We start from the raw sequence: 27,955 nt of genomic DNA on the forward strand, positions 1-27,955 counted from the left end.
AGAGAGGGAGACAGAGAATCCCCATGTGGGGCTCCAATTCACAAACTGTGAGATCACGACCTGAGCCGAAATCAAGAGCTGGACACTTAACCAACTGAGCCACCCAGGTACCCCAAATCTCCCAAACATTTAAAAAAGAGTTAATACCTGTTCTTAAAACTATTCAAAAAAATAGAAAAGGAAGGAAATCTTCCAAATTCATTCTATGAGGGAAGAATAAAGAATCCACTAAAAAACATAGTGAATCCACTAAAAGATAAAGAATCCACTAAAAACAGAACTATATGCCAGTATCCCTGACAAACATGGAAGCAAAAACGGTCAATAAAATACTAGCAAACTAAATCCAACAATTCATTAAAAGAGTCATTCACCACAATTAAGTGGGATTTATTCCTGGGTTGCAAAGGTGGTTCAATATTCACAAATCAATGTGATACACATTAATGAAAGAAAGGATAAAAACTATATGACCATTCTAAATACATGCAGAAAAAGCATTCGACAAAGTACAAATCCATTCACGATAAAACCCTCAACAACGTAGAGTTAGACGCGAATATACCTGAACATAATAAAGGCCACATGTGAGTAACACAGTGAATACCATGCTCAATGGGGAAAAACAGAGCTTTTCCCCTAAGGTCAGAAACAAGGTTAGGAACAAGACAGGGACTCTCACCACTGTTGTATGACACAGTACTGGAAGTTCTAACCACAGCAATCAGACAACAAAGAGCAATAAAAGGCATCCATACAGGCAAGGAAGAAGTAAAACTTTACTATTTGCAGATGACATGATACTCTACAAAGAAAACTCGAAAGATTCCACCAAAAAACCTGCTAGAAATGATACATGAATTCAGCAAAGTCACAGGATACAAAATGAACATACAGACTATCTGTTGCATTTCTATACAAAAATAATGAAGTAGCAGAAAGACAAATTAAGGAATCAGTCCCATTTACAAAAGCACCAAAATATTAAGAAACCTAGGAATACACCTAATCAAGGAGGTGAAAGACTTCTGCTCTGAAAACTATATAACACTGATGAAATAAATTAAAGGGGACACAAAGAAATGGAGAAACATTCTATGCACACGGATTGGAAGAACAAATATTATTAAAATGTCTATACTACCCAAAGCAATCTACATATTTGATGCAATCCCTACCAAAATACTAACAGCATTTTTCACACAAGTAGAATAAACAATCCTAAAATTTGCATGGAATCAGAAAAGACCTTGAATAGCCAAAGCAACATTGAAAAAGAAAAGCAAAACTGGAGGCGTCAAAATTCCAGACTTAAAGTTATGAACAAAGGATCAAAAGGTATAGTACTAGCACAAAAACTGATGCATAGATCAAGGGAACAGGACAGAAAAATGCAGAAGTGAACCCACAACTATAAAGTCAATTGATCTTCGACAAAGCAGGGAAGAATATCCAATGGGAAAAAGACAGTCTCTCCAACAAATGGTGTTGAAAAACTGGACAGCAACATGCAACAGAATGAAACCGGACCACTTTCTTACACAAACACAAAAATAAATTAAAAATGGATTAAAGACCTAACTGTGAGACCTCAAACCATAAAAAATCCTAGAGGAAAACACAGGCAGTGACCTCTTTGACATTGGCTGTAACAACTTCTAGATATGTCTCCTGAGGCAAGGGAAACAAAAGCAAAAATCAATTATTGGGACTTCACCAAAATAAAAAGCTTCTGCACAGCAAAGGAAACAATCAACAAAACTAAAAGGCAAACCTATGGAATGGGAGAAGACATTTGTAAATGACCTATCTGATAAAGGGTTAGTATCCAAACTACATAAAACTTGTAAAACTCAACACCCAAGAAATGAACCATCCAATTAAAAAATAGGTAGAAGACATGAACATTTTTCCAAAGATGACATACTGACACATGAAGAGATGCTCAACACCACTCATCATCAGGGAAAAAAAAAATCAAAACTACAATGAGATATCACCACACACCTGTCGGGAAGGCTAAAATCAAAAGCACAAACACAACAGCAAGGATGTGGAGAAAGGGGAACCCTCGTGCACTGCTGGTGGGAATGCAAACTGGTGTAGCCAATCTGGAAGACAGTATAGAGGTTCCTCAAAAACTTAAAAATAGATGGGATGCCTGGGTGGCTCAGTCAGTTGAACATCCAACTCTTGATTTCTGCCCAGGTCATGATCCCAGGGTTGTGGGACTGAGCCTCGCATCAGGCTTGTGGAGCCTGCTTAAGATTTTCTCTCAGGCGACTGGGTGGCTCAGTTGGTTAAGCGTCTGACTTTGGCTCAAGTCATGAACTCATGGTTTGTGAGCTCAAGCCCTGCATCGGGCTCTGCGCTTACACCTCAGAGTCTGGAGATGGCTGCAGATTCTGTGTTTTCCTCTCTCTGCTCCTCCCCATTAGCACTCTCTGTCTCTCTCTCTCTCTCTCTCTCAAAAATAAACAAACATTAAAAAAGAAAATTAAAAAACTCTCTCTCTCCCTGGCTTGGCTTGTGCTGTCTCTAGAAAAAATTAAAAATTTAAAAGCAGAACTACACTACCAGTCAGCAATTGCACTACTAGGTATTTATCCAAAGAATACAAGAATACTAATTCAAAGGGACACAAGCACCCCAATGTTTATAGCAGCTTATCTATAATAGTCAAACTATGGAAACAGCCCAAATGTCCATGGAGAAAGAAGACATGGTACATACATATACAATGGAGTAATACTCAGCCACCCAAAAGAATGAAATCTTGCCATTTGCAACAATGTGGATGGAGCTAGAGAATATTATGTTAAGTGAAAGAAGTCGGAGACAAATACCGTATGATTTTACTCATAGGTGAAATTTCAGAAACAAATGAGCAAAGAGGGAAAAAAAAAGAGAGAGGCAAACCAAGAAACAGATTCTTTTTTTTTTTAATTTAAAAACAAGTTTTGTTTTTAACATTTATTTTTGAGAGAAAGAGACAGAGCGTGAGCAGGAGAGGGACAGATCGAGAGGGAGGCACAGAATCCAAAGCAGGCTCCAGGCTCCTGAGCTGTCAGCACAGAGCCCAATGCGGGGCTCGAACTCATAAGTGGTGAGATCATGACCTGAGCTGAAGTCGGATGCTTAACTGACTGAGCCACCCAGGCGCCCCAAAAGATTCCTAACTATAGAGAATAAAGTGATGTTTACCAGAGGGAAGGTGGGTGGGGACATGGGTGAAATAGGGGATGGGGATTAAGGAGTACACTTCTTGTGATGAGCACCGGATGATGTATGGAAGTGCTGAATTACTATATTGTACACCTGAAACTCATATAACACTGTATATTAACTAACTGGAATTAAAATAAAAACTTTTTAAAAAGCTATTAACTTCTACCATTTTTTTAAATATTCATTTTTGAGAGAGAGAGAAAGCGTACAAATAGGGGAGGGACAGAAAGAGGGGGAGACAGAGGTTCAGACGCCAGCTCTGTGCTGATAGCAGAGCGCCTGAGGCAGGGCTTGAAATAATGAACTGAATCCTGAGACTGTGACCTGAGCCAAAGCTGGACACTTAACTGACTGTGCCACCCAGGCGCCCCTACCTTTTATGATTTATAAGATATTTATAAATATTTCTATACAGTTGCTGAATGCTTTTTTAAAAAATTAAAAACAAATTTTATTTTTATTATGGTAGCATATTTTTAACATAAAATTGCAATTTTAGTCATTTTAAGTGAAAATTTAGTGGCACTGGACCCACAAACGTATGGCCAACTAATCTGCCAAAGCAGGAAAGAATATCCAATGGAATAAAGACAGTCGCTTCAGCAAGTGGTGCTGGGAAAACTGGACAGCGACATGCAGAAGAATGAACCTGGACTACTTTCTTACACCATACATAAAAATAAACTCAAAATGGATGAAAGACCTCAATGTAAGACAGGAAGCCATCAAAATCCTTGAGGAGAAAACAGGGAAAAACCTCTCTAATCTTGGCTGTAGCAACTTCTTACTCAACATGTCTCCGGAGGCAAGGGAAACTAAAGCAAAAATGAACTACTGGGACCTCATCAAAATAAAAAGCTTCTGCACAGCGAAGGAAATAATCAGCAAAACTAAAAGGCAACCGACAGAATGGGAGAAGATATTTGCAAATGACATATCAGATAAAGGGTTAGTATCGAAAATCTATAAAGAACTTAGTAAACTCAACACCCAAAAAATAAATAATCCAGTGAAGAAATGGGCAGAAGACATGAATAGACACTTCTCCAAAGAAGACACCCAGATGGCCAACTGACACTTAAAAAATGCTCAACATCACTCATCATCAGGGAAATACAATCAAAACCACAATGAGATACCACCTCACACCTGTCAGAATGGCTAACACTAACAACTCAGGCAACAACAGATGTATGCGAGGATGCGGAGTAGAGGATCTCTTTTGCATTGTTGGTGGGAATGCAAGCTGGTGCAACCACTCTGGAAAATAGTATGGAGGTTCCTCAAAAAGCTAAAAATAGAACTACCCTACGACCCAGCAATTGCACTACTGGCATTTATCCAAGGGATACAGGTGTGCTGTTTCGAAAGGGCATATGCACCCCAATGTTTACAGCAGCACTATCAACAATAGCCAAAGTATGGAAAGAGCCCAAACGTCCATCGATGGATGAAATGATAAAGAAGATGTGGTATATATATACAATGGAGCATTACCCGGCAATCAAAAAGAAGGAAATCTTGCCATTTGCAACTACGTGGATGGAACTGGAGGGTATTATGCTAGGTGAAATTAGTCAGAGAAAGACAAAAATCATATGACTTCACTCATATGAGGACTTTAAGAGACAAAAGAGATGAACTTAAGGGAAGGGAAACAAAAATAACATAAAAACAGGGAGGGGGACAAAACAGAAGAGACTCATAAAAAGGGAGAACAAACTGTGGGTTACTAGAGGGGTTGTGGGAGGGGGGATGGGATAAATCGGTAAAGGGCACTAAGGAATCTATCTACTCCTGAAATCATTGTTGCACTATTTTGGATGTAAATTAAAAAAATAAAAACAAGTTAAAAAAAAAAAAAGAAAATTTAGTGGCACTAATTACATTTACAATGTTATTAAATAAACTATCACTACAACCTGTTCCCTAATCTTTTTCATCACCCCAAACAATTCTGTTTTCATTAAGCAGTAAGTCTCCAATTCTGTCATACCCCTAGCAACTCCCTAATATACCAGTCTCCTAATTTGCCTATTAAAGATTTTAAGTGGAATCATACAACATTTGTCCTTTGTATATAGCTTACCTCACTTAGCAAACTGTTTTCAGGACTCATTCATGCTATAGCAGGTAGTAGAATTTCATCATTTTTATGCCTGAAAAATATTCCATTGTATACTAACAGCACATTTTGTTTATTTAACAACAATCTGTTCATGGACACTTCAGTTGGTGCCATCTTTTGGCTATTGGGAGTAATGTTGCAATGAACAATAGCATACAAGTACCTGTTTTGAGTCTGTTTTCAATTTTGGGGGAATATATTTAGATGTGGAATTGCTAGGTCATATAAAAATTCTTTGTTTAATTCTTTGAAGGATATTTAAACGCTTTTAATTTTATTTTTTTCTGGATGTTTACATATTTAGCATATTTTATACAAATAGAGGAACCACTTCTTTTATAAATACTTCTTATGCTCTTTTGCAAAGCTCCTCACCATCTAGAGAATACATACTCATTTATATTTCTTTCTGATTCTTTCAGCATTATTTCATTTTTTACATTTAACTCTTTAATCTATCTGAAGTTCACTTTGATGTATGTGAAGTATGAATTTAAATAATTTTTCCAGAAAAGTTATCCATGAGTTCCAGCCTCATTAAGAAATAATTCCTTTTTGGGGCACCTGGGTGGCTCGGTCGGTTAAGCATCCGACTTCAGCTCAGGTCATAATCTCATGGTCAGTGAGTTCGAGCCCCGCGTCGGGCTCTGTGCTGACCACTCAGAGCCTGGAGCCTGTTTCAGATTCTGTGTCTCCCTCTCTCTCTGCCCCTCCCCTGTTCATGCTCTGTCTCTCTCTGTCTCAAAAATAAATAAACGTTTAAAAAAAAAAGAAATAATTCCTTTTTGCACCCATTTGCCCATTCTATCCCCAACAATGAGGCTTCCATTTACACCTCCCTACTAATACTGTTTTTCAGTACAGTCAATTACCTCCTTAGTGATGAATCCAATGGATTATTTTTGGATCTTTTACAAGAAATCAATACAATTAACTCATTTCTTCTTGACACCCTCTCTCCTTTGGCTTCCACAACTTCACACTATAAGGTTCTCTACTCCTCCTCTATATATTAATTCTCTGACCTTTTTGCTGATTTCATGTGGTGTGCCCATCTTTTGGCTAACAATTATCAAGCTCTTACTATCTGTGTCAGGCACCTTTGTAAGCACTTTTCACTTTGCCAAGCACTCAATCTTCACATAAGTCTCTAAGAAAAGTACCAATGATATCAGTTTAAATTTACTGGTCACTTTAGATATTTACCACACACAACAACACTACAGTAGGCACAATTATTATTTCTACTTAATGGGCTAGCAAACTGAGAGCCTTAGATCAAGTTAAGTTGGCAATGGTCACTCAGTGAAGGAGTGTGTTGAGCCAGGAATCACACTCAGGCAGTATGCCTCCGAAATTCATTTTTTCAATGTGAACATTCACCAAGAGTCAACCACTAGACTTAGATTAAAAAAAAAAAAGTCAACTACTAGGCTAGCATCTCTTCATTAAAACATAAAACTGATGTTATTCTCCTATTCAAAAAAATCTTCCACAGATCCCCACTGTTTAAAGTCCAACCTTCTAAGTACTGCATACATGACCTTCCATGTATCTACACCTTCATTTTCAACTTAATTTCTTGTAATGCTTGTCCTTATAGCCTACTGAACTTGTTGCAGTTCCTTTTTAGAATACCCAATAAATGCCTAGGTTGAAATGTAATTATCTCTATGAGATCTTCTTGACACACCTCCCATTTCTCTTCCAAGTCAGAAATGACCAAAACTCCTATGGTTTCAACTGCAGGCTATACTGACTTCTAATACACTTCCAGGGGTTCACATTATTTCATCCATCCACTTAAAAGTTTATCTCACAACTCAATTTTAAAATGGGCAAAGGATCTGAAAAGACATTTCTCCAAAGAGGATATACAAATGTCCAACAGCACATGAAAAGATACTCTCAACATCTTTAGTCATCAGGGAAATGCAAGTCAAAACCACAATGAGGTATCCCTTCATACCCACTAGAATGCCTATAATCAAAAAGGTATATAATAAGAAGTATTGGTGATGTTATGGAGAAACTGAAGCCCTCATACATTGCTGGTGGGAATGTAAAAATGTGTGCCAAATAATTTGACAGTTACTCAAAAGGTTAAACATAGAGCTACCATATGGCCCATCATTTCCATTCTTCAGTATATATCCAAGAAAACTGAAAACATATGCCCACATAAAAATGTTCATCATGAATGTTCTTAGGAGCATTATTCATAACAGTCAAAAAGTGGAAACATTCCAATTATCTACTGACTCATAAAGGGGTAACCAAAAGGTGGTATATCCATATAATGGATTATTATTGTAAAAAGGAATGACATAATGATACATGCTACAACATGGATGAACCTTGACAACATTATGCTAAGTGAAAGAGGCCAGACACAAAAGGCCATATCCATTTATATGGATGTCCAGAATGAGTAAATCCAGGGAAACACAAAATATATTAAAGGTTCCCAAGAGCCAAGGGCAAAGAGGAATAAGGAATGACTGCTAATGGGTATGGGGTTTCTTTGGGGTTGATGAAAGTATCTTAAAATTAGATACTATGTGATGGTTGCACAATTCTATGAATATACTAAAAACCACTGAATTACATTTTTAAAGGATGAATTTTCTGATACATAAGTTACCTCAATAAAGCTGTTATTTAAAAAAGAGTTAATATTTCCCTGATGAGGAGTGACGCTGAGCATTTTTCATGTGCCTGTTGGCCATCTGGATGTCTTCTTTAGAGAAGTGTCTATTCATGTCTTCTGCCCATTTCTTCACTGGATCATTTGTTTTTCAGGTGTGGAGTTTGGTGAGTTCTTTATAGATTTTGGATACTAGCCCTTTGTCCGATATGTCATTTGCAAATATCTTTTCCCATTCCGTCGGTTGTCTTTTAGTTTTGTTGACTGTTTCCTTTGCAGTGTAGAAGCTTTTTATCTTCATGAGTTCCCAATAGTTCATTTTTGCTTTTAATTCCCTTGCCTTTGGGGATGTGTCAAGTATGAAATTGCTGCGGCTGAGGTCAGAGAGGCTTTTTCCTGCTTTCTCCTCTAGGGTTTTGGTGGTTTCCTGTCTCACATTCAGGTCCTTTACCCATTTTGAGATTATTTTTGTGAATGGTGTAAGAAAGTGGTCTAGTTTCATTCTTCTGCATGTTGCTGTCCAGTTCTCCCAGCACCGTTTGTTAAAGAGACTGCCTTTTTTTTCCATTGGATTTTCTTTCCCGCTTTGTCAAAGATTAGTTGGCCATACTTTTGTGGGTCCAATTCTGGAGTCACTCCTCATCAGGGAAATAAAAATCAAAACCACACTCAGATATCACCTCACGCCAGTCAGGGTGGCTAAAATGAACAAATCAGGAGACTATAGATACTGGAGAGGATGTGGAGAAACAGGAACCCTCTTGCATTGTTGGTGGGAATGCAAACTGGTGTAGCCGCTCTGGAAAATAGTGTGGAGGTTCCTCAAAAAATTAAAAATAGATCTACCCTATGACCCAGCAATGCACTGCTAGGAACTTACCCAAGGAATACAGGAGTGCTGAGGCATAAGGGCACTTGTACCTCAATGTTTATAGCAGCACTCTCAACAATAGCCAAATTATAAAAAGAGCCTAAATGTCCATCAACTGATGAATGGATAACGAAATTGTGGTTTATATATACAATGGAATACTACTTGGCAATGAGAAAGAATGAAATACGGCCTTCTGTAGCAACGTGGATGGAGCTGGAGAGTGTTATGCTAAGTGAAATAAGTCATACAGAGAAAGACAGATACCATATGGTTTCACTCTTATGTGGATCTTGAGAAACTTAACAGAAGACCATGGGGGAGGGGAAGGGGGAAAAAAAGTTAGAGAGGGTGGGAGGCAAACCATAAGTGACTCTTAAAAAATGAGAATAAACTGAAGGTTGATGGGGGGTGGGAGGGAGGGGAAAGTGGGTGATGGTCATTGAGGAGGGCACCTTTTGGGATGAGCACTGGGTGTTGTATGGAAACCAATTTGACAATAAATTTCATATTAAAAAAATAAAGGTAGGTAACTATGGGAAAAAAAAGAGTTATTAATTTGTATGAGAGAAAAACTTTGAAAAATATGGGATCCATGGAAACAGAGAGAACTATTTTTTTGTTTGTTAGTTTCAGTACAATTTTATTTATAAATGCAAGCAGTGGGAGGGGGGTGGGCAGGTCTGGTGCACACACTGTAGTTTCTTGACTGCTACTCTAGTAGTGGGCCATATTCTCGACTTTGTTCAAATCTAACTTTCTGTAGTGTGATGATCTGACCAAATTTAGCTTGGAAGCTTAACTTCTTACAATGCAATCAATATACAATGGAGGATAATGCATAATAGTATCTATATTAATCATGGTCTGTAGCAAACATGTTTTTTGCTAGGCTGACACAGAGAGAATTATTAAAGGAAGTCTTTGATAGGGTATTAACTACTACATAAAAGTGAAATTTATAAGGAATTACTTCTTCCATCCAAATTGCAAATTATATTTTTTACTCTGTATGTTAATAAACCAAAAGCAATTATAGTATAATGTACCACCTGTAAGTAATATTCTATTAGTTAATTTGCATGTTCTCATTACAATTATTTATTTCCATTAGGTAGAAAGCAACCTAAACTATTTTTATCCACCATGATTTCCATGCTTCATTACTTCAGTAAAGATCTATCCCAACAAAAAGACTTAGAACAAATGTTAATAAAAGATATCTGTGAAGGAACACATTTTCAAAGGACAAAAGATGGTATTTGATGAAATGCTAGTTATTGGGAATATCTTCTGTATCTGACACATTTATTTACTCATTAATAATATTCATTTACATTTTCCAGTCAGCACATGAGAAACCAAATTTTACCAATCTCTCTAAGTTGTTTGGAATTTTAATACACTCCATGGCCAAGTAAATTTCATTTAAAAATCAAATTCTAATATAGTACAAAATGTTAAATGAATTCACAGCCATCATTGCAGTTCTAATTGCATGCTTTATCTAAAGACTAGAGAAGATTGTGCTAAATTATATGGAACGAACTAGTGTGCACTGTTTAGGCTATCCATTAACTGCCAGTCAAACTAATAACAGCAATCTCTTCTCTAATTTTCCTGGTGCAGCTGTTTATAGAATATCCTGGGCGTGTTCACTTCAATAGATACATAATAGCACAGACATCCACAATGAAAGCTGTAGTTTTTTTGTTTTCAAATTTTCCTAGAGACTGTATATTTTTTCTACCTTGCATATTCAATCACTTTCTTAAACTAACTGCTTTAAATAATCTGTAAATAAACTTAATTGTTATATTGTAGCTTTAAATTTTAAATCTATACTCTGAAGCCCAAATTCCAGGAAAACAAACCAAAAAAAAAAAAAAAAAAAAAGACAGAAAAGAAAGAAAAGAAAAGAAAAGAAAAGAGAAGAGAAGAGAAGAGAAGAAAAAAAGCCCCAAATATAAAAATCCTTTGTTCTTTTTACAGTACAAAATATCTCCAGCAGAGACTGGTTATGTCTTTACATGTGATTCACCAAGGAATGCTTATGTGAAATTTATACTGACTTTTCTCAAATTATCTTTAAAGCTAAATAAATGTAATTTCATCATCACTAACCAATATGAATATTTACCATATCTAAGCCTATGACTCAGGCATTTTAATTACTCAACACAGATATAACACAAAATTATTTTTTGTAATACTGTACACCAACAATTCACTCTTTTATAATATTAATTTTAAAAGAGCTAAACTTAATGACCTGTAAAAGAGCTAAACTTATTGACCTTATTGCCTGACTGGCAACCAGTGGTTGCCAGTATTTTAGATTTCAAAGAATATAAAAATTAAAAAATTAAGGAGACCTCCCCAAAGATTAATGAGACCCAAATTTGCCACAGAAGAACAATATTTTGTAAAAGAAAGATCATTTTAATATAAGAAAGATAAAAAGGACATAAATTCAGAATAAAGACAACCTTTAAATTAGTAAGATTTAGGATTAGGAAAACTTTCTGCCAGTCTATTTATTTTTCTCATTTTAACAAATGGTAGTGAGAACTCTGACTGAGAGTCATGCTAGCAGCTGAAACAACTGATCTATATTCCATAAGACGAAAAACATTTTTAGGTCACCTTTGCAACCGTGTAAATTCAATAAGCCTTGAAAATCAGCAACTTACAATTCCTGCCTAAGCCTTCTTATCTTTGCCTTAGCATCTGCCAGTTCCACTGACAGATGTTGTCGACTTTCTGTTCGCTTCATGCCTGGAGAACCACAGGGTGACTGTGCAGATGAAGAGGCATGGGGTAAAAAATGAAGACCATCCCGTTCTTCAGAGAGTTCTACGATAGTCTAAGGAAATATGAAAATAAACACAGAATCACTGTTAGTATTCTACATATCAGAGAACTAAACACACCAACACTATTCATTAAGTTTAAGTACTATACTGCAATACCAAAACAATTCATTGGTCAAAAATATCTAACTTTGTGATATTTAGCTATCTTTTTAAAAAGTTTCACAGGGGCGCCCAGGTGGCTCAGTCAGTTAAGCGCCGACTTTGGCTCAGGTAATGATTTCCCAGTTCTTGAGTTCCAGCCCCATGTTGGGCTCTGTGCTGACAGCTCAGAGCCTGAAGCCTGCTTCAGATTCTGTGTCTCCCTCTCTCTCTGCTCCTTCCCCATTCGTGCTCTATCTCTCAAAAATAAATAAACATTAAAAAAAATTTTTTTAAAGTTTCACGCAACAGTTCATGGATTAGCTATTACTAGATAACACTAGAATTAAGACTTAATACTTTTTTCCCTCCCTAATATTTTAATAAAGGAATCAAATGTGGTAAAATAACTATACTAGATAGCAACTATTGGAAAGGTGTAAAAAACTTGTTGACAAAGGAAAGAAATTAACCCAAGCGCAATATGGCTAAAACCATGCTGTCCAATAAGGTAGCCAATAGCACAAATAGTTAACTACAAATTTAAAAAGTCAAAAATACAGTCCCTTAGTGACACTAGCCACATTTTAAGTATATAACATCCATATGGAGCTAGTGGTTACTGTATTAGCACAGAAATGCAATCTTGCCATTTTCACACAACATTGCTCTAGAATTGTAAACAGGGACCTCAGCGGGACCTAAGAGAACCTCTGAGGTTTAGTTCAATTGCTCTCTCTTTTTAAAAAATATTTATTTATTTATTATTTGAGAAAGCATGCACTCGCACGAGAGAGCAGAAAAGGGGCAGAAAGAGAGGGAGAGAGAGAGATTCCCAAGCAGGCTCTGCACTGTCAGCACAGAGCCTGAACGGGGGGCTCTGCGAGATCATGACCCAGCCCAAAATCAAGAGTCAGATGCTCAACCAAATGAACCACCCAGGCAACCCTAGTTTAATCTCTTAATTCTGCAGTAACGTAACTGAGGCACAGAGATTGATTTGTCCATGATCACAAAACTAATAGCAATGCCAAGACTCCAGGGCCAGCCTCTTGACTTCATATCCTTTCTATGTTCTCTTTCTTAAGACTAGTTCTAATCTGCATCCCATCTCAATGCTTCCTTTATTCCTTTCTCTAGAGTCTCTCCAAGGGACATAAATCTCATTCTACTTTCCCTAAACCTGAACTTTAAGGGCTACCTAACCTACATTTACCTGACTCAATAATTTTCCTCCAATTTTCCTTTTACTGAAAAATTCTTATTCTAAACCAATTACTCAGCTTTTCTTTCAAACTTCTCGGGCAAACAGAAATTGTCTTTGTTAGTAATTTCAACTGTCTTACTCCAGGCAGAATAGGTGGGGTAACTACCTTGGGACAATGAAATCACCATTTTTGCTTTCTTATCACCAAGCCTTCTAATGCCCTCACTGAATCATTACTTTTATCCTTCTTTTTTCTTCTTCTTTTTCTTTTTTTAAAAACCACCCATCAGAATTCATTTCTTTATCCTTGGGATATATTTCAGCACCTGAATCAAGGTCTTTTCAACTATTGCTTTCACAGATTCCAGTATGCCTATTGATAAACTACAGAATGTGACTTCTCATCAGTTCCTTTTCTCTTTACAACTCCACATCTGCTCTCTGTTCAATATATTCAGATTTTTCCAATGAAGGAACCATTCCTCTCTTGTGCCATGCCTCCTTTACTACCATTACTCCCTTGGCACCTATACATATGCCTGAACCTTTAACCACTCAACTCCTCCTTTCTGCCCAGATTTTCCTGGCTACTCTATAGAGTTCCTACTCAGAATGAAACTACAAATAAGCCCTTAAATGTCATCCTTACTTTCTAATTTAACACTACCATGCCATTCTCTAACTATAGCCCACTCTCTGGGGAAAAAGAAATGGGAATGAATATTTATTGAACTCCTAGATAGAGGATTTTCCAACAAGATTTCATCCAATACTATAACCTGCAATAGAGGCATTATGTCTATTTTAAGACATAAGGAAACCGTTCTTAGGTATTTACTCACAGGATACAAAAATGTTAATTCAAAGGGATATATGCACCCCAGTGTTTATAGCAGCATTATCTACAATTCCCAAACTATGGAAACAGCCCAAATGTCTGACTGATGAATGGCTAATGTTGTGGTATGTACACACACACACACACACACTGAATATTCAGCCATCCAAAAGAGTGGAATCTTGCCATTGGCAACGATGTAGATGGAGTTAGAGAGTATTACACTAAGCGAAGTTAAGTCAGAGAAAGACAAATACCATATGATTTTACTCATATGTGGAGTTTACGAAACAAGACAAATGAGCAAAGAGGAAAAAGAAGAGAAAGAGGCAAACCAAAAAACATTCTTAACTGTAGAGAATCAACTGACGGTTACCAGACAGGTGTGTGTATGGGGGGCGGGGGGGAGCGAAGATGGGTGAAATAGGTGATGGGGATTAAGGAGTGCACTTCTTGTGATGGGCACAAGGTGTTGTGTGGAAGTGTTGAATTACTATACTGTACACCTGAAACTCCTATAACACTATATCAACTAATTTTTTAAATACTTAAAAAATTTAAAAACTCAATTATTTTTTAAAAAGTTTTTAATGTTTATTTATTTTTGAGAGAGAGAGAGAGAGAGAGAGAGAGAGAGAGAGAGAGCAAGCACATGAGCAGGGGAAGGGCAGAGAGAGAGGGGGATACAGAATCCAAAGTGGGCTCCAGGCTCTGAGGTGTCAGCACAGAACCTGACGCGGGGCTCAAACTCACAAACCCTGAGATCATGACCTTAGCCAAAGTTGGACGCCTAACTGACTGAGACACCCAGTGCCCCCAAAACTCACTTATTTTATTAAAATAACTTCCCTATTAGATTGTAACGATCTTTGATCCTTTTTTGAAAGTTTGTGAATTTGTTGCTCCCAAGCACTCTTAGCACAGGATCTTGCAAACAGCAGATATTTATTAATATACATCCAAGTACGAACATAAAAAGATGTATCAAAGCAAAGAAAAAATTCAGAAGATTTAATAATTCTTACAGAACTCCCAATTGAGGAAAAGAATCAGAGATGTGCTAGCACATTCATGGACTTCAGCAAAGGTTTTATACAACAGGAAAACAGGCATTGGAGTTAGACTCAGCAAATTACTTAATTTCTCTGAGCTCAAGTATCTTCAATCTATTAAAATGAGGTTATTATACTGACTTACAAAGACAGCATATTAAAACGTAACACAAAGCTTGGCATAAAATAAACAGTGACAATAAAGAGATCTTAAATTCATTAAAATCTCCTATTTGGTTTTTAGTAAAAGAAGAGGATTTAAGAAATACATGTTACAAGGAATTAAGAATAAGAAAGTTAAGGGGCGCCTAGGTGGCTCAGTCAGTTAAGCGTCGCACTTTGGCTCAGATCATGATCTCAGGGTTCACGAGTTTGAGCCCCGCGGTGGGCTCTGTGCTGACAGCTCAGAGCCTGGAGCCTGTTTCAGATTCTGTTTCTCCCTCTCTCTCTGCCCCTCCCCCACTCACAGTCTGTCTCTCTCAAAAACAAACATTAAGAAAAATTTTAACCAGAATAAAAAGTGAAAAGTAATTAAAAACAGTGATACATTCTATACATTCTATACACTATACATTCTAGTAAAACAATTACAACAAAAGATGAATCAAAACAGAAAAAAAAAAAAAGGCTCTGTTTTGACAAGGAAGGGCATCCTGTGAGCAGCCTGAAGCTTCTTAATACTGACTGAAAGGTAATGTCCTACTTTTGCCAGGCCAGCAAATGGAGGGTATTTAAGTGCATAAATGGTGCCTGCTTTAACTCCTGGGATACTACCGCTTACCAGGATATACATGTATGGGCAAAAAGGCCTGGAGCAGGCAAGTAGCCTCCTTTGTGGCTATGGAACCTTCTAAAATTAAGTGGCCAAGTGTGAAGGAATGTATTGCTTAACTTAAGCTGACAGTCTGGGTTCCACAGAGACCCTCCCAAGGGAAGATACAAAGCAGAAACAATTCTAATTGATGTTATTCTAAAAGGTGTCTCCCCCCGCCCTAACTCAAATTTTCTAGTAGGTCACAAGAGCCAGTAGTCTATGACAGAGCTAAGGACATTAGCATATTTCAAGTTAAAGTCAGACAAAAAGGTAAACTCAACACAATAGAAAACACTTACATGATATGTTCCAGCAGCAGTAGTAAGAGCCACCTGTGAGTTCTCCTGCATCAGTGGCTATGAGCTACAGGGTAGCCCTGCATGATTCTACCAATCCAACCTGGCCTGAACTGGCACAGAGCCCACCTGTGTAGCTATGAATGTCAATGTTGGTGTCAGAATAGCAGTTTTATGACTTCTATACCAGTTTTATGAGAAAAGGATCACTGTGTCCACATCCATAGTTCTCTTCTACTGGCTGCAAATGGGAATGCTTCAGCAAGCACAGTGTGGCCTAGATCTTTGACACATCACCGCAGTGGACCTGGTAGGCACGTTCCTGGCCCTCATCAGCAGGATAGGAGCAAAGATTATGTCTGCAGCATTAGCTCTGCAGTTCAGGCTATTGCTGCAAATCCTACTCTATTCTTTAAAAAAAATTTTTTTTAACATTTATTTTTGAGACAGAGAGAGACAGAGCATGAACAGGGGAGGAGCAGAGAGAGAGAGGGAGACACAGAATCTGAAACAGGCTCCAGGCTCTGAGCTGTCAGCACAGAGTCCGACGCGGGGCTCAAACTCACAGACTGCGAGATCATGACCTGAGCCGAAGTTGGACGCTTAACTGACCAAGCCACCCAGGCGCCCCCCTACTCTATTCTTTTAGCATGGTGCTTGTGGATAAGCATAGTGTGGACAAGGAGCACTAGTGACGCCTATGGCCCTCTTCAACCCGGGTGACACCTTCCCCTTACAAGGAGATGGGTCTGCAAGCTGAAAAGAGGCAGACCTATGTGTAACACCTGCTGTGATGGTTCTTCTCTTGGAAGTTCCATTCTTCTTTCTACATAGTGCTATGCACATGGAAGGGCCTTGAAAATATCCTTATGTACAGATTTTTATTTGTAATTTTGAAAGTCTAATTTTATTATAGCTTTCTGTGCACTTAAAAATGAGCATGATGCATTTTGTACTCTGAAGTGTTCCAAAAAATGTTATGAATATTGTACTTACTCCTTTTTTCTTTCCTCTAGCATGCCTGGTAAGTTTTGTAGAAAAGTTACAAACCACAACCATACATATGCTTTCAACGTGTTTATTCAGTGTGACACCAAACTTTCCTCTGTTTTTTTTACATAAAATTTTTATATAAAATAAAATATTTTTATGGGGTGCCTGGGTGGCTCAGTTGGTTAAGTGTCTGACTTCAGCTCAGGTCATGACCTCACAGTTCACAAGTTTGAGTCCTGCATCAGGCTCTGTGCTGGCAGCTGAGAGCCTGGAGCCTGCTTTGGATTCTATGTCTCCCTCTCTCTCTGCCCCTTCCCTGCTTGCACTCTGTGTGTCTCTCAAAAATAAAAAACAAAATATTAAAAAAATTTTAAAATAAGTAAATAAATAAATACTTTAGAGGGAAAAATATATTAAAATATTTTGGAGGAGAAAACAGAAGAGCTAAAGGGAAAATCTAAATAAGAACTTGTTTCAATCTAGTTGAATAATACAAAGTTATGACATTTATGTATTATTGTATTACACTTAATATTTTTCACAATTATTATTTTTTAAAAATGTTTATTTATTATGAGAGAGCAAGAAAGTGCAAATGTGAGTTGGGGAAGGGCAGAGACAGAGGGAGAGAGAGAATTCTAAGTAGGCTCCATGCTGTCAGTGCAGAGTCCAACACAGGGCTCAAACTCACAAACCATGAGATTAATGACCTAAGCCAAAATCAAGAGTTGGACGCTTAACTGACTGAACCGCCCAGATGCCCCACAATTATTTTTAATGATCTTTTCTAATTAGTCCACTGGTGGCCCAAACTGAAAAACTTTGCCCTAGAGAATGGGGTTTAAACCAGCTAGCAACTTGTTTCCCAAATAGCTTGAGACAAGAGAACACGACCAATTTTCGCTTGTTAAAAAAACAAATTCAATGAAAATGCATAGTCAGGCATGATAGGATAATACATCAAACAATCAGTATAGTGTTTCATATTCCTTAGTTTTGACATAGATCATATAATGACAAATATTTTGTTCACATTCTCCAAAATAATATCCTTCTTCACCCAATATTAATAACTTCACAGAGTGAGATCAAACAATTCATACATGCCCTCAGAAGTCGGAGGACACCTTATCAAAATACAAATAGAAGAAATAAAAATGGAAGAATGTTTCAGAAAAAGAATAAAGCAGTAGAAAGATGTTAATATAAAAAGAAGATAAAGCACATGGGTCAAAACTCAGACTGAAAATAAAATAATCTTAGTATTTCAGGATAAGCTTGGTGTATACTAGGGACATTTTTCAATTCTCTCTTCTTTTGACCTGTCTTAGATTTTTAAAAAAAAATGTAGTTGTCACTCCAAAATATTTCTTTATTTCCTCTATCTTCTTCTCTTGTAATGCCTGAAAAAAACCTGAAAATTCCCAACTATACTAACATGAAAGTTTTGTTCAGAAAAAAAAAAAAAAAAAAACCTTTAGGAATTTCTTTTTTCATTAGTCTTTCAACAAGTCTTTCATTAGTCCAAAGAGTAATCAAATTCTCTATAAATAAGTTCAAAACTGTCTCTCCCATGTAAATGGAACAATTGATCAAAGCTATACATTCTTCTGAATGGCAGAGTACTTTGGTCTGCTATTAACAAAATATTACTCACCATCACATGCACTGAAGTCTAGACTCCTATAAAATTAGCTGTTTTCAGAGAGTGCAGGCAAAATCCTGGTGCAATTTTACTCTTTTAAAAAAGCCAAGTACTCTTACAGGAGCCTATAATAATTCTTTTTTAAAATCACACCTCATTTACTGACTACAAAATTTGAGACCTTTTGTGAGACATTTTATTTAGAACACCTGTTATTCTCCATTTATTAACACTTATTTTTCCAACCTCAAAATGTGGCAATAAAAGTAAGAAATTAACCTTAAGCAAATTCTCATGCTTCGAGGCAGTGATTTTTCCATTTGCATCAACAGTATTTTCAGTTTCACACTATTGTACTGTTGCCAGAGCTATGGAGAGGACTTAAAAAAAACACAAAGGAACAAAATCAGAATAATAATTTAAAAGAATGGAAAAAAGAATATCTAATTGCAATCTCTTTACTGGTGATTTGGGGCTCTTAAATATCCTTTTTTGTTCCTGTGTTGCAAAAAATAAAGACATAAAGTACTTTATTACCTGTCCCTAAGAAACAGAGTATCAATTTGAAAACCCTCTGAAATTGCCTTTTCTGGAAAGCAAACCTTCACAATATTCTGAAAGGAATTTACAAACCTCTGAATGTTCATCTCTTTCATCTATAAGTCTTTTTAGATGTAATGCCATATTTTTCAAGAGTGGCTCTATTTCCTCCTGAGACATATCAGTCACTTCCATCCATTGCAGATCAAACACATTTTCCTGATTATGGGTTACCTTTAGGAAAGAAATCAAAATCAGCAATTTTTCTAAATGGCTAATACTTAAAAATTGGTTTCACTTTACTGCAATATTAGCTTAAATATCATACAGTCCATATCATAAAAATGAGAAGCAAATATGATGCCTAAAGAAGACCTGGTAAAAAGGCTAATACTAAGAATTACTTTTACTAAATATAATCTTTAAATAAAAAAATTATATTTGTTTTCCTGTCAGCTAAAAAGCAAAACATTTAATTCAGGCATTACTAGGGGAAGGTAATATTGACATGTTTGATAACTGCTTTAACAAAATCAATGAATTTTTCTTTAGGTAAGACTAAATTGTGCTGGATTCAAAAGCAAAAGTTTTTTAATCTTGTAGGATATATGTTATTGTACTTTTATACTTGAAAAGCTTTTCTTTACAGATTCTGTAGATGACACTGTCCCAGAACCTTAGGAGAAAAGGGCTACCAACATAAAGATTTTTAAAAAATGGAAAAGTTATATAAATGAAATACTTATTTCTTGCTTTCCATTTCTCACTGTGATTCTGATATTCTGCTTTAACTTTCACAAGAAACCGCAAAAATAATAATAAAAAAAAACACTTTCAAGAATGATGGCAAATTTAGTAACTTGCAATACTTAGCATTTATTCAAAATAAAATACAAACTACAAAGCTAGCATAAACAAACAAATAAATATAAGGAGAAACTTCCAAAAAAAAAAAAAAAACAAAAACAAAAACCCTGGTATCTTGTGGAGTACTAATATGCTTACTGTTGACAACATTATTACTGACAAGAAGGCTGGGCTCTATGAACACTAACAAAGAGAAAAGATGATATACAGAACACAGGTTATTCAAATAGAGAATTATTTTAAACACTACTAATTTTTACTATTTAAAAATTCTCTCTCTTATCTTAGTTCTCTAATCAACATGTAAAATTTAACATGGTCTAGTTCTAAAAAGTCCTCTTAAGTACACAAGATTAAAAGCTCAAGACTAGATAGATGCAGAAATTAAAATCCATCTGTTAACTGTATCAATTACTTAATATTGCACAATATGTCCTAGATTTGAGTTCTTATATAGATGTTAAAATGACTAATGTGTTATAATTCAAGTAACATCTTCAATAAAAATTATACTGTGTCCATTCATTCAAAAGAAAATCACTGGAATGACTTAGTACTCGGGTTATCATCTTACTTCACATTAGTTTTGAATTACAGGCAGTGATCCATTTTCTGCTGCTTCTATTTACTATGTACTGTTCATTCTGTGCTGTCTAACAAAGACATACACTTCATTCCTCAGACACTTTCTACCTAATGTCCCTATGGATAAAGGCAACAGTACATTGTAGTTAGTTAGCACTGTGCCATGAGGATTCATTTAAGAAACTATCTCTAAAGAGAAGACACTTTGTCTAATAGCAGAGTTCATCTAAATCTGACTTTGATTTGTTCTTGCTCATCATAGGACTTCAAGTCTTTGGGGACATATAAACACACCACAAGCTTTATAAAAATTAGTATATAAAAACCGTATATAGGTTATTACCTCTTGAATATGTGCGGCAACTGCTGCTTTTGTATCAAAATCTAAACCTTGAATTCTTTCAATAAATTCTTCTTTTTTCTGACACTAAAAGAAATGAATAAAACAATCATTCACATTTTATGGGATATAGTCCTTAATATGTTGTAAATAACTAAAAACTCAATGGGCCAGAAAGTCTGGTTATGTTTTGAACACTACAATGAGGGTTTTGTTGGTTTTGCATTTAAATGGTCTAATATACTCATTTAACAAAAAGATAACAATTTAGAAATATTTATTTAAAAAGCATGGCACTGAAAACCCATACTATTTTTATGCTGTACAGTTCTAAAGCGGGAAACCATTACACAACCCATGTGAGGTCAGTACAATATTATTATGCTAACTTTACAAACAGAAAAGTAAAGAATCAAGAACTTGTTTCAGGGAGGATAAGTTACTTGCCAAAAAACACAGTGAGTCAGTGGCAGAATTCGGAATACAGCCAAAAAGCTCAGTCAGTCTTTGGCTATCATCAAACAAAACAGCCTTTCTTCTTGGAAAAAAAAAAACTGTAAGCAATTTTTACTTCAAGCTTACAATCCATTCTCACATCTTCATCCTATCAATCTTAATAAAAGAAACCTACTTTTGTGGCCCAGTTCAACATTTATAAGGTAGTACAATAAATATTTGATTTGTTTCTACAATAACATAAAGTTACCAAGGACAAAATTTAAGAATATATATATATATATACATATATATATATATGTGTATATATATATATGTATGTATACATGTATCAAGTAGAATAAATGCAGCAATTATTTATTGTGTAACTTAAAAAAAATCTTTATATAAACTAAAAATATTATGATGTAAATCTAATCTTTTTCTTTCTCAGTACTAAGTAACAGTTTAACATGCATCTTAGTATTTCTGCCTCCTGGGTCTACATCTCTTAAACTACAATCCAACTGCTAGTATAAATGTATTCTTGCAGCTACCAAATGAGAAGTGCATACAAAATAGAAAGCACTGCCTTGTCTAGCTTAAGCTGCATCTCCTGGGCCAATTACCAAACTACTAGTGAAGAGAATAGACTCACAAAAAGAAAAATTGGTTCTTAGATCATTAAGAAACTTAGCAAGGTTATGATTTACACTCTACGTATTTATTATATCAAATTGTAACATTCTATTTCCATTGCCTACAATTTAACTTAACATATTCCCATCAGTGCAAAAAGTTCTGTGTCCTATAAAAACAAAATTATTAGAATGACATAATAATATTAAAATTATGGGGTGACGGTTGGCTAGGCAGGTTAAGCATCTGACTCTTGATTTCAGCTCAGGCCATGATCTTACAGTTTGTGAGATCAAAGGCTCTGTGCTGACAGCATGGAGATGTTTGGGATTCTCTCTCTCCCTCTCTCTTTGCCCCCCCACCTTACACATGTACTCACTTGCACAGTCTCTGCCAAAAATTAATAAATAAACTTTAAAATTAAATTCCTGAGAATGTACAATTTCTAGCTGTGACTAGGAAATCAGAGTTTTGGGGGAATGGGATTAAAACTAGTCAATTTAAAAATAAGATTTTTTTATCTAGTAAATAGTATGTGATAGGTCTAGTGACAATTAAGAATAACTTTCTGACAGTACACCTGTGGTATATATTAACTACCTTTTTAGTTACGATATGCCCAATTTTTAACTTTAATGCTTCCAAAGATGTTGACCTATACATAGTTTTTGAGCGAATGATCATATAAAATTGGCAGGGTTATGATAACTCTGACTCACTGAAAGGTCCCCCGATTTCAACTGCCATATCTTTGTCTGCCTTCAACACATATACCTCCCTTTTCTAAGCCCTATAGCCATTATTTCTTTATTTATACTATCTTTTTTTTTTATTTTTTTTTAATGTTTATTTATTTTTGGGACAGGGAGAGACAGAGCATGAACGGGGGAGGGTCAGAGAGAGAGGGAGACACAGAATCGGAAACAGGCTCCAGGCTCTGAGCCATCAGCCCAGAGCCTGACGCGGGGCTCGAACTCACGGACCGCGAGGTCGTGACCTGGCCGAAGTCGGACGCTTACCCAACTGAGCCACCCAGGCGCCCCAGTAGTGGGTATTTTTAAAAGCAAATAAAGTATTTAAGGCTGTAAATAATTAAGGCTGTGTTTCTAATTTAGGATCTGACGACCAAATTAGAATAGCAATGACTATAAACACTGTATTTGCTTAATATTTAGACAATTATAAAGTAAACACCTGTATATTACACAGCATGAAACTTAAATAACATGCGATGTGTAAGTATATAGCTCCCAAGCAATCAGCTCTAAAAACCACACTCTCTTGGATATATAATTTCTGGCATATGTATGTAAAAACTTACGGTCACAATATTTATTTGTTTACAAATAAATTCATTCCACAAATAACTGAGATAGTTTAACACTGTAATCACTCATCCAAAAAATGGCTGATTAAAGGAAAAATCAGCATAGAGAAATACATTTTGAAGTCAGACAAGAGTTTAATCTTAACTCTCTGGCCTGTTGGAAATACGAATCTAGAGCAACCATCTTGGTTTGTCAGGTACAGTCCCAGTTTACACATGCAGTTCCACCGTAATTGTTAACAGTTCTCTTTTCCTACTCTCACAAATGTCTTCATTAGGGGAACTTACATATCACCTGACCTAAATACCAACCTCTTCGTGTGAAAAAAGAAATTACAAGAAAACCTACATAAAGAATCATACCTGAAAGAAAGTAGGCTTTCGATAAGCCACAGCCTGCTCTTATTATTATAATCAGTTATCAAAAGGGCAATATAATAACCCAGACTCCTAAACAACGTTTTTCATAATTTCTGCCTCTTTCTGTTGCTAATCCTTTCTCTTCTGTAGCACACATACATAAACACATAAATCATAAGGATATTTGGGAGAAGTTTTTAAGAGTACCTCTAAGAAAATTTGAAATACCTGGGGTCACTAGAAGCCTCAGAATTAAAACAATATACACAGTTTTTAAACGATACAGCTAGCTGATAATATAACTAAAGTTTGAAATGAAGTAACAGAGTGTTTTCCTTCAAAATGTCCTTAGGTTATAGTTATTTAAAAGTTCCTAATGTAGACTTTGAAAAGCAATAGCCCATCTTTAAGTCTTTCAAAAACTACAGCCTGAAAAAATATATAAAGATATTAAAATGAAAATATGAAAAAATATTTTAACTTACCTGAACTGCACAACCCAGTAAAAGTAAAAGCAACTTTTTAACTTCTTCTGTGCCTTGTTCTGAAATAAAAATGATTGCTAAGTACTACATTTCACTTTAGTTCCACTCTCTTTCTTACATTGGTAGAATTCATTGTTAAGTTACTATTCACAGCAACTTGACCCAAGGATTAAGTCTGCAAGTATAGTGAAGAATTCAAAAAAGCAGCTCTGTGTGCACAGTGTGGTAACAGCAGAAGAAATGACCAAGGATGTCCATTTTGAAGGGTTACAGTATAGACAAAATGCGCTTCAATGCTCTATCCAATGAAGTGTGCTAATTATAAATCCACTAGTTTTCCATAAATTATTATACCACACCAGTATACCAAATGAAGAACAGCTGATATAGGGGCATGCCATAAATTCAGTCAAAATGGTTCCTCATAGGTCTGGCTTCTTTTTAGGTCTATTAATGTTCTCTTTCTAAAACACATATATGATCCATCTACCTATAAAATTTAAATGGCTTTACACTGTGTAGACTCATGAGAATCCAAACCTTAAATGTTATAGCCAGGCTGGTAAAAATGAACATTTATAATAAACTGGATAAAATTAATGGTCTGTAACAGAACTGGATAGTATATTTGCTGTGCAACAGCACTCAATTCAGATTTTCTCAAAACATATACATCTGACAAAAAAAAAAGTCACTTCTTTGGGCAGAATTTCACCATCAGGCCAATCTGTCCATAATAAAGTCCAAACCTTCTTTTGAAACATTTCCTCCTATTCTCCAGGAAACAATCTATTTTCTTGGCCACACCTGATCACCGTTCCCCAAATATATACACATCTACACTCCTCTGCCTTCACTTCTGTTACTCTCTCTGCTTGTCTTTCTTCCCTACACCATCCCTCTAGTGAGTTACTTACTAATCACGATCCTAGGCACCACTCTAACATCTCTGTGTAGTCTTCCCTGACCAAACCAGCCACCAGTGGTCCCCAACCCTCTCTTATCTGCCAACTATAAGAATAACGGCTCCATATTTCACATGCCTTAATACTTTTACAGAGCTCTATTTTGTATTAATTATTACATGGTTTCCCAGTCATCTGTGCATCTCTCACCAAAACACAAGATTCTGCAAAGTACAGACCATTTTCTTTATATTCCTGGTCTTTATAATTTGGTAGGTAATTACTAAATGCATGTGAAACTGAAAATAATTCCATTTCACATATAATTTTTTTCATTTTTTAATTTGTATAGTTTCCCAGAATATCTCTAAAGACCGTCTAAACTGATTCACCTCACCTAAGTGGTAATTTCCTCAGGAAAAGCAGCTGCTTGATTTTAGTTTTTATTTCAGCTTTATTTGTGTTTTGAATGAGAATGGAGGGTGGGGTTTGGAGAAGATATACTTGGAGTTGGATTACAGACAGCCTGAAAAAGTAAGTCCATTGTTGAATTTGTTAGTAGTTGCTAATTTCCCTAGTTGTTCAAAAATTAAAACTCTGAACAGGTCACATTTAAAACCTGGCAAAGGGCAGAAATTTCTGACAAAAATAATTTAAATGACCTAAGAAAACTGCTTCTCATCTTTCTATTTAGAAGTAGTTTAAACTACAACATCAATCACTAAAATCTTAAGATTCAAACAGCTCTGGCAATGAGAGCAGATGTATGAATACAAACCTAGAAATTATTTCAAAATCACTTCTTTTCTAAGGTTATGTTCCTTTAATCATGTTCTATATTGTTTATAATGAGATACTAAAAATAATTACAGGAAAGTATCAATGTGGTAGAGTTAAAACAACACTGGCCTTAACGTAAAATGAATGTCTGTTCCGTCCTACACATTACAAATATTCTAAGCTTATTGCCTCTTTATAAAATGGAATATCACCTCTGATTTTACCTAGAGCCATTGTATTCATATAAATAAGCAAGATCTTGATAAGCATTATAGCATTACGCAAAGTTAAGACTATCACATTATGCTAATTTTAATACTTACCAGAAAAAGGATTTTTGCCAATGATTAAGACATTTGGCAATGACATCATGATCAACTGCTGCAAAGTCTCCTGTAAAAAGATACCCCAATGGTTGTTATACAGGTAATGCTGATTAATTAGTCAATAAGCTGTAACTTATGATTTGTGCACTTCTCTGTGGATATGCTATACTGCAAATAAAAAGCTTTCAAAAAGGTGAAAAAACTTACCCAAGGTCTTAAAAAGACATCTAAGATCTTAAACTTTTTGTAACTTTAAGTTAATGAATTAAGTAACTAAAATTATAGTATCAGCCAGACTTAATAACATATCAAATATCTACAAAATAAGTGTCCAAGTGAACAGGTCTAATATTGACTATTTGGAAATCTGAGTTTTAGGTATTAGATGATGATTTAAAGATGATTAAATAATATTCCTCAATAAAAGATCAAGCATGATTACTCTTTTTGGTCTTTTGTTACTTCTCTTTAAGGGAATTAAAAACCTCTATTAAAATTAAGGCAATTATGGAGCGCCTGGGTGGCTCAGTCAGTTGAATGTCCGACTTCCACTCAGGTCACGATCTCACGGTTTTTGAGTTTGAGCCCCATGTCAGGCTCTGTGCTGACAGCTCAAAGGCTGGAGCCTGCTTCGGATTCTGTGTCTCCCTCTCTCTTTGCCCCTCCCCCACTCATGCTCAGTCTCTCTCTCTCAAAAACAAATAAACATTAAAAAAATTAAGGACACTAGTTACTTCATTAAAAATTGTGTCTTAAGATCATTTCATGCAAGTGAGCTCTTCCTCAGTGAATCATTATTTCTCCCCTCTATCTACAATAGATGTTTTAGTTCAATTTCTCTCAAATTGTCCGTGACAAGAATATATACACATTCTGATACTACGGGATGATTCAGAAGAATTGAATGCTTTCAAATTACTCATTTTAGTTAATACATCAACTATGCATCTTCCATTTTTAGTATCCTTGTTTTGAGGAGATGAAGGAACACAATGTGTCTGTCATTACTATTACTAATAATGACATGCTACAAAGGGTCTGCAATGAATTAAGACTACAGGATGACAGGTGTCCTGTGATATTGCTCAATGCTGTCCCGTGATATTGCTCAATCTATGCAAAATTATACAAACAATTGTGAATGTCCTTATAATTTGGCTTTCACTATATATTCAGACATAACCAGTTACTGAGGAATACATTTTAAAAAGTGTTTAATTGTTTCTGAATCACTCTTTACTTAATACTATGATGAGGGAGCAAATATCATGAAAATTTAACTTGTATTGCTTTTTAAAGATGTGTAATTCTAGATCCCATAAAGCATTTTCCCATAGCCAGTGTGTAACATGTACCAGAGGTTCATTAGAATTCATCTTTTATCTATAATTCCTTATAGGTATGTATTAGAAAGACTCAAAACATTTTCTTCAGTGTTATATATACTGGCTCTTTAAAAAACTATTACCAAAACATGGATACATGTTATTTTTTTTAATGTTTATTTATTTTTGAGAGAGAGATAGCACGAACATACACGTGAGTGGGTGAAGGGCAGAGAGAGAATACCAAACAAGTTCCTTCCTGTCAGTGCAGAACCCAACACGGGGCTCAAACCCAGAACTATGAGATCATGACCTATGCTGAAGCTGGATGCATGACTGAGCCACCCAGGTGCCCCAAAACATGCACA

General features: G+C 35.8%; 1 protein-coding gene and 1 pseudogene across 7 annotated transcripts in view; one reads left to right on the plus strand and one right to left on the minus strand.

The window, feature by feature from the left end:
* CCDC88A (coiled-coil domain containing 88A) overlaps positions 1–27,955 on the minus strand; it is a 134,635-nt gene that overhangs the window by 62,070 nt on the left and 44,610 nt on the right. For all 7 annotated transcript variants that reach the window (XM_053200618.1, XM_027072427.2, XM_027072426.2 and 4 more), the window contains exons 4-8: positions 26,260–26,329; positions 24,252–24,310; positions 21,009–21,092; positions 19,307–19,447; positions 11,568–11,740 (exon numbers count right to left, since the gene is read on the minus strand). In XM_053200618.1, coding sequence (XP_053056593.1) covers positions 11,568–11,740; positions 19,307–19,447; positions 21,009–21,092; positions 24,252–24,310; positions 26,260–26,329 — 527 coding nt within the window. The remainder of the gene's footprint in view (positions 1–11,567; positions 11,741–19,306; positions 19,448–21,008; positions 21,093–24,251; positions 24,311–26,259; positions 26,330–27,955) is intronic.
* LOC113603121 (sushi repeat-containing protein SRPX-like) lies at positions 13,831–16,661 on the plus strand (annotated as a pseudogene).

The sequence above is a fragment of the Acinonyx jubatus genome, chromosome A3 (genome assembly GCF_027475565.1).
Source record: "Acinonyx jubatus isolate Ajub_Pintada_27869175 chromosome A3, VMU_Ajub_asm_v1.0, whole genome shotgun sequence".
Classification (NCBI taxonomy): Eukaryota; Metazoa; Chordata; class Mammalia; order Carnivora; family Felidae; genus Acinonyx; species Acinonyx jubatus.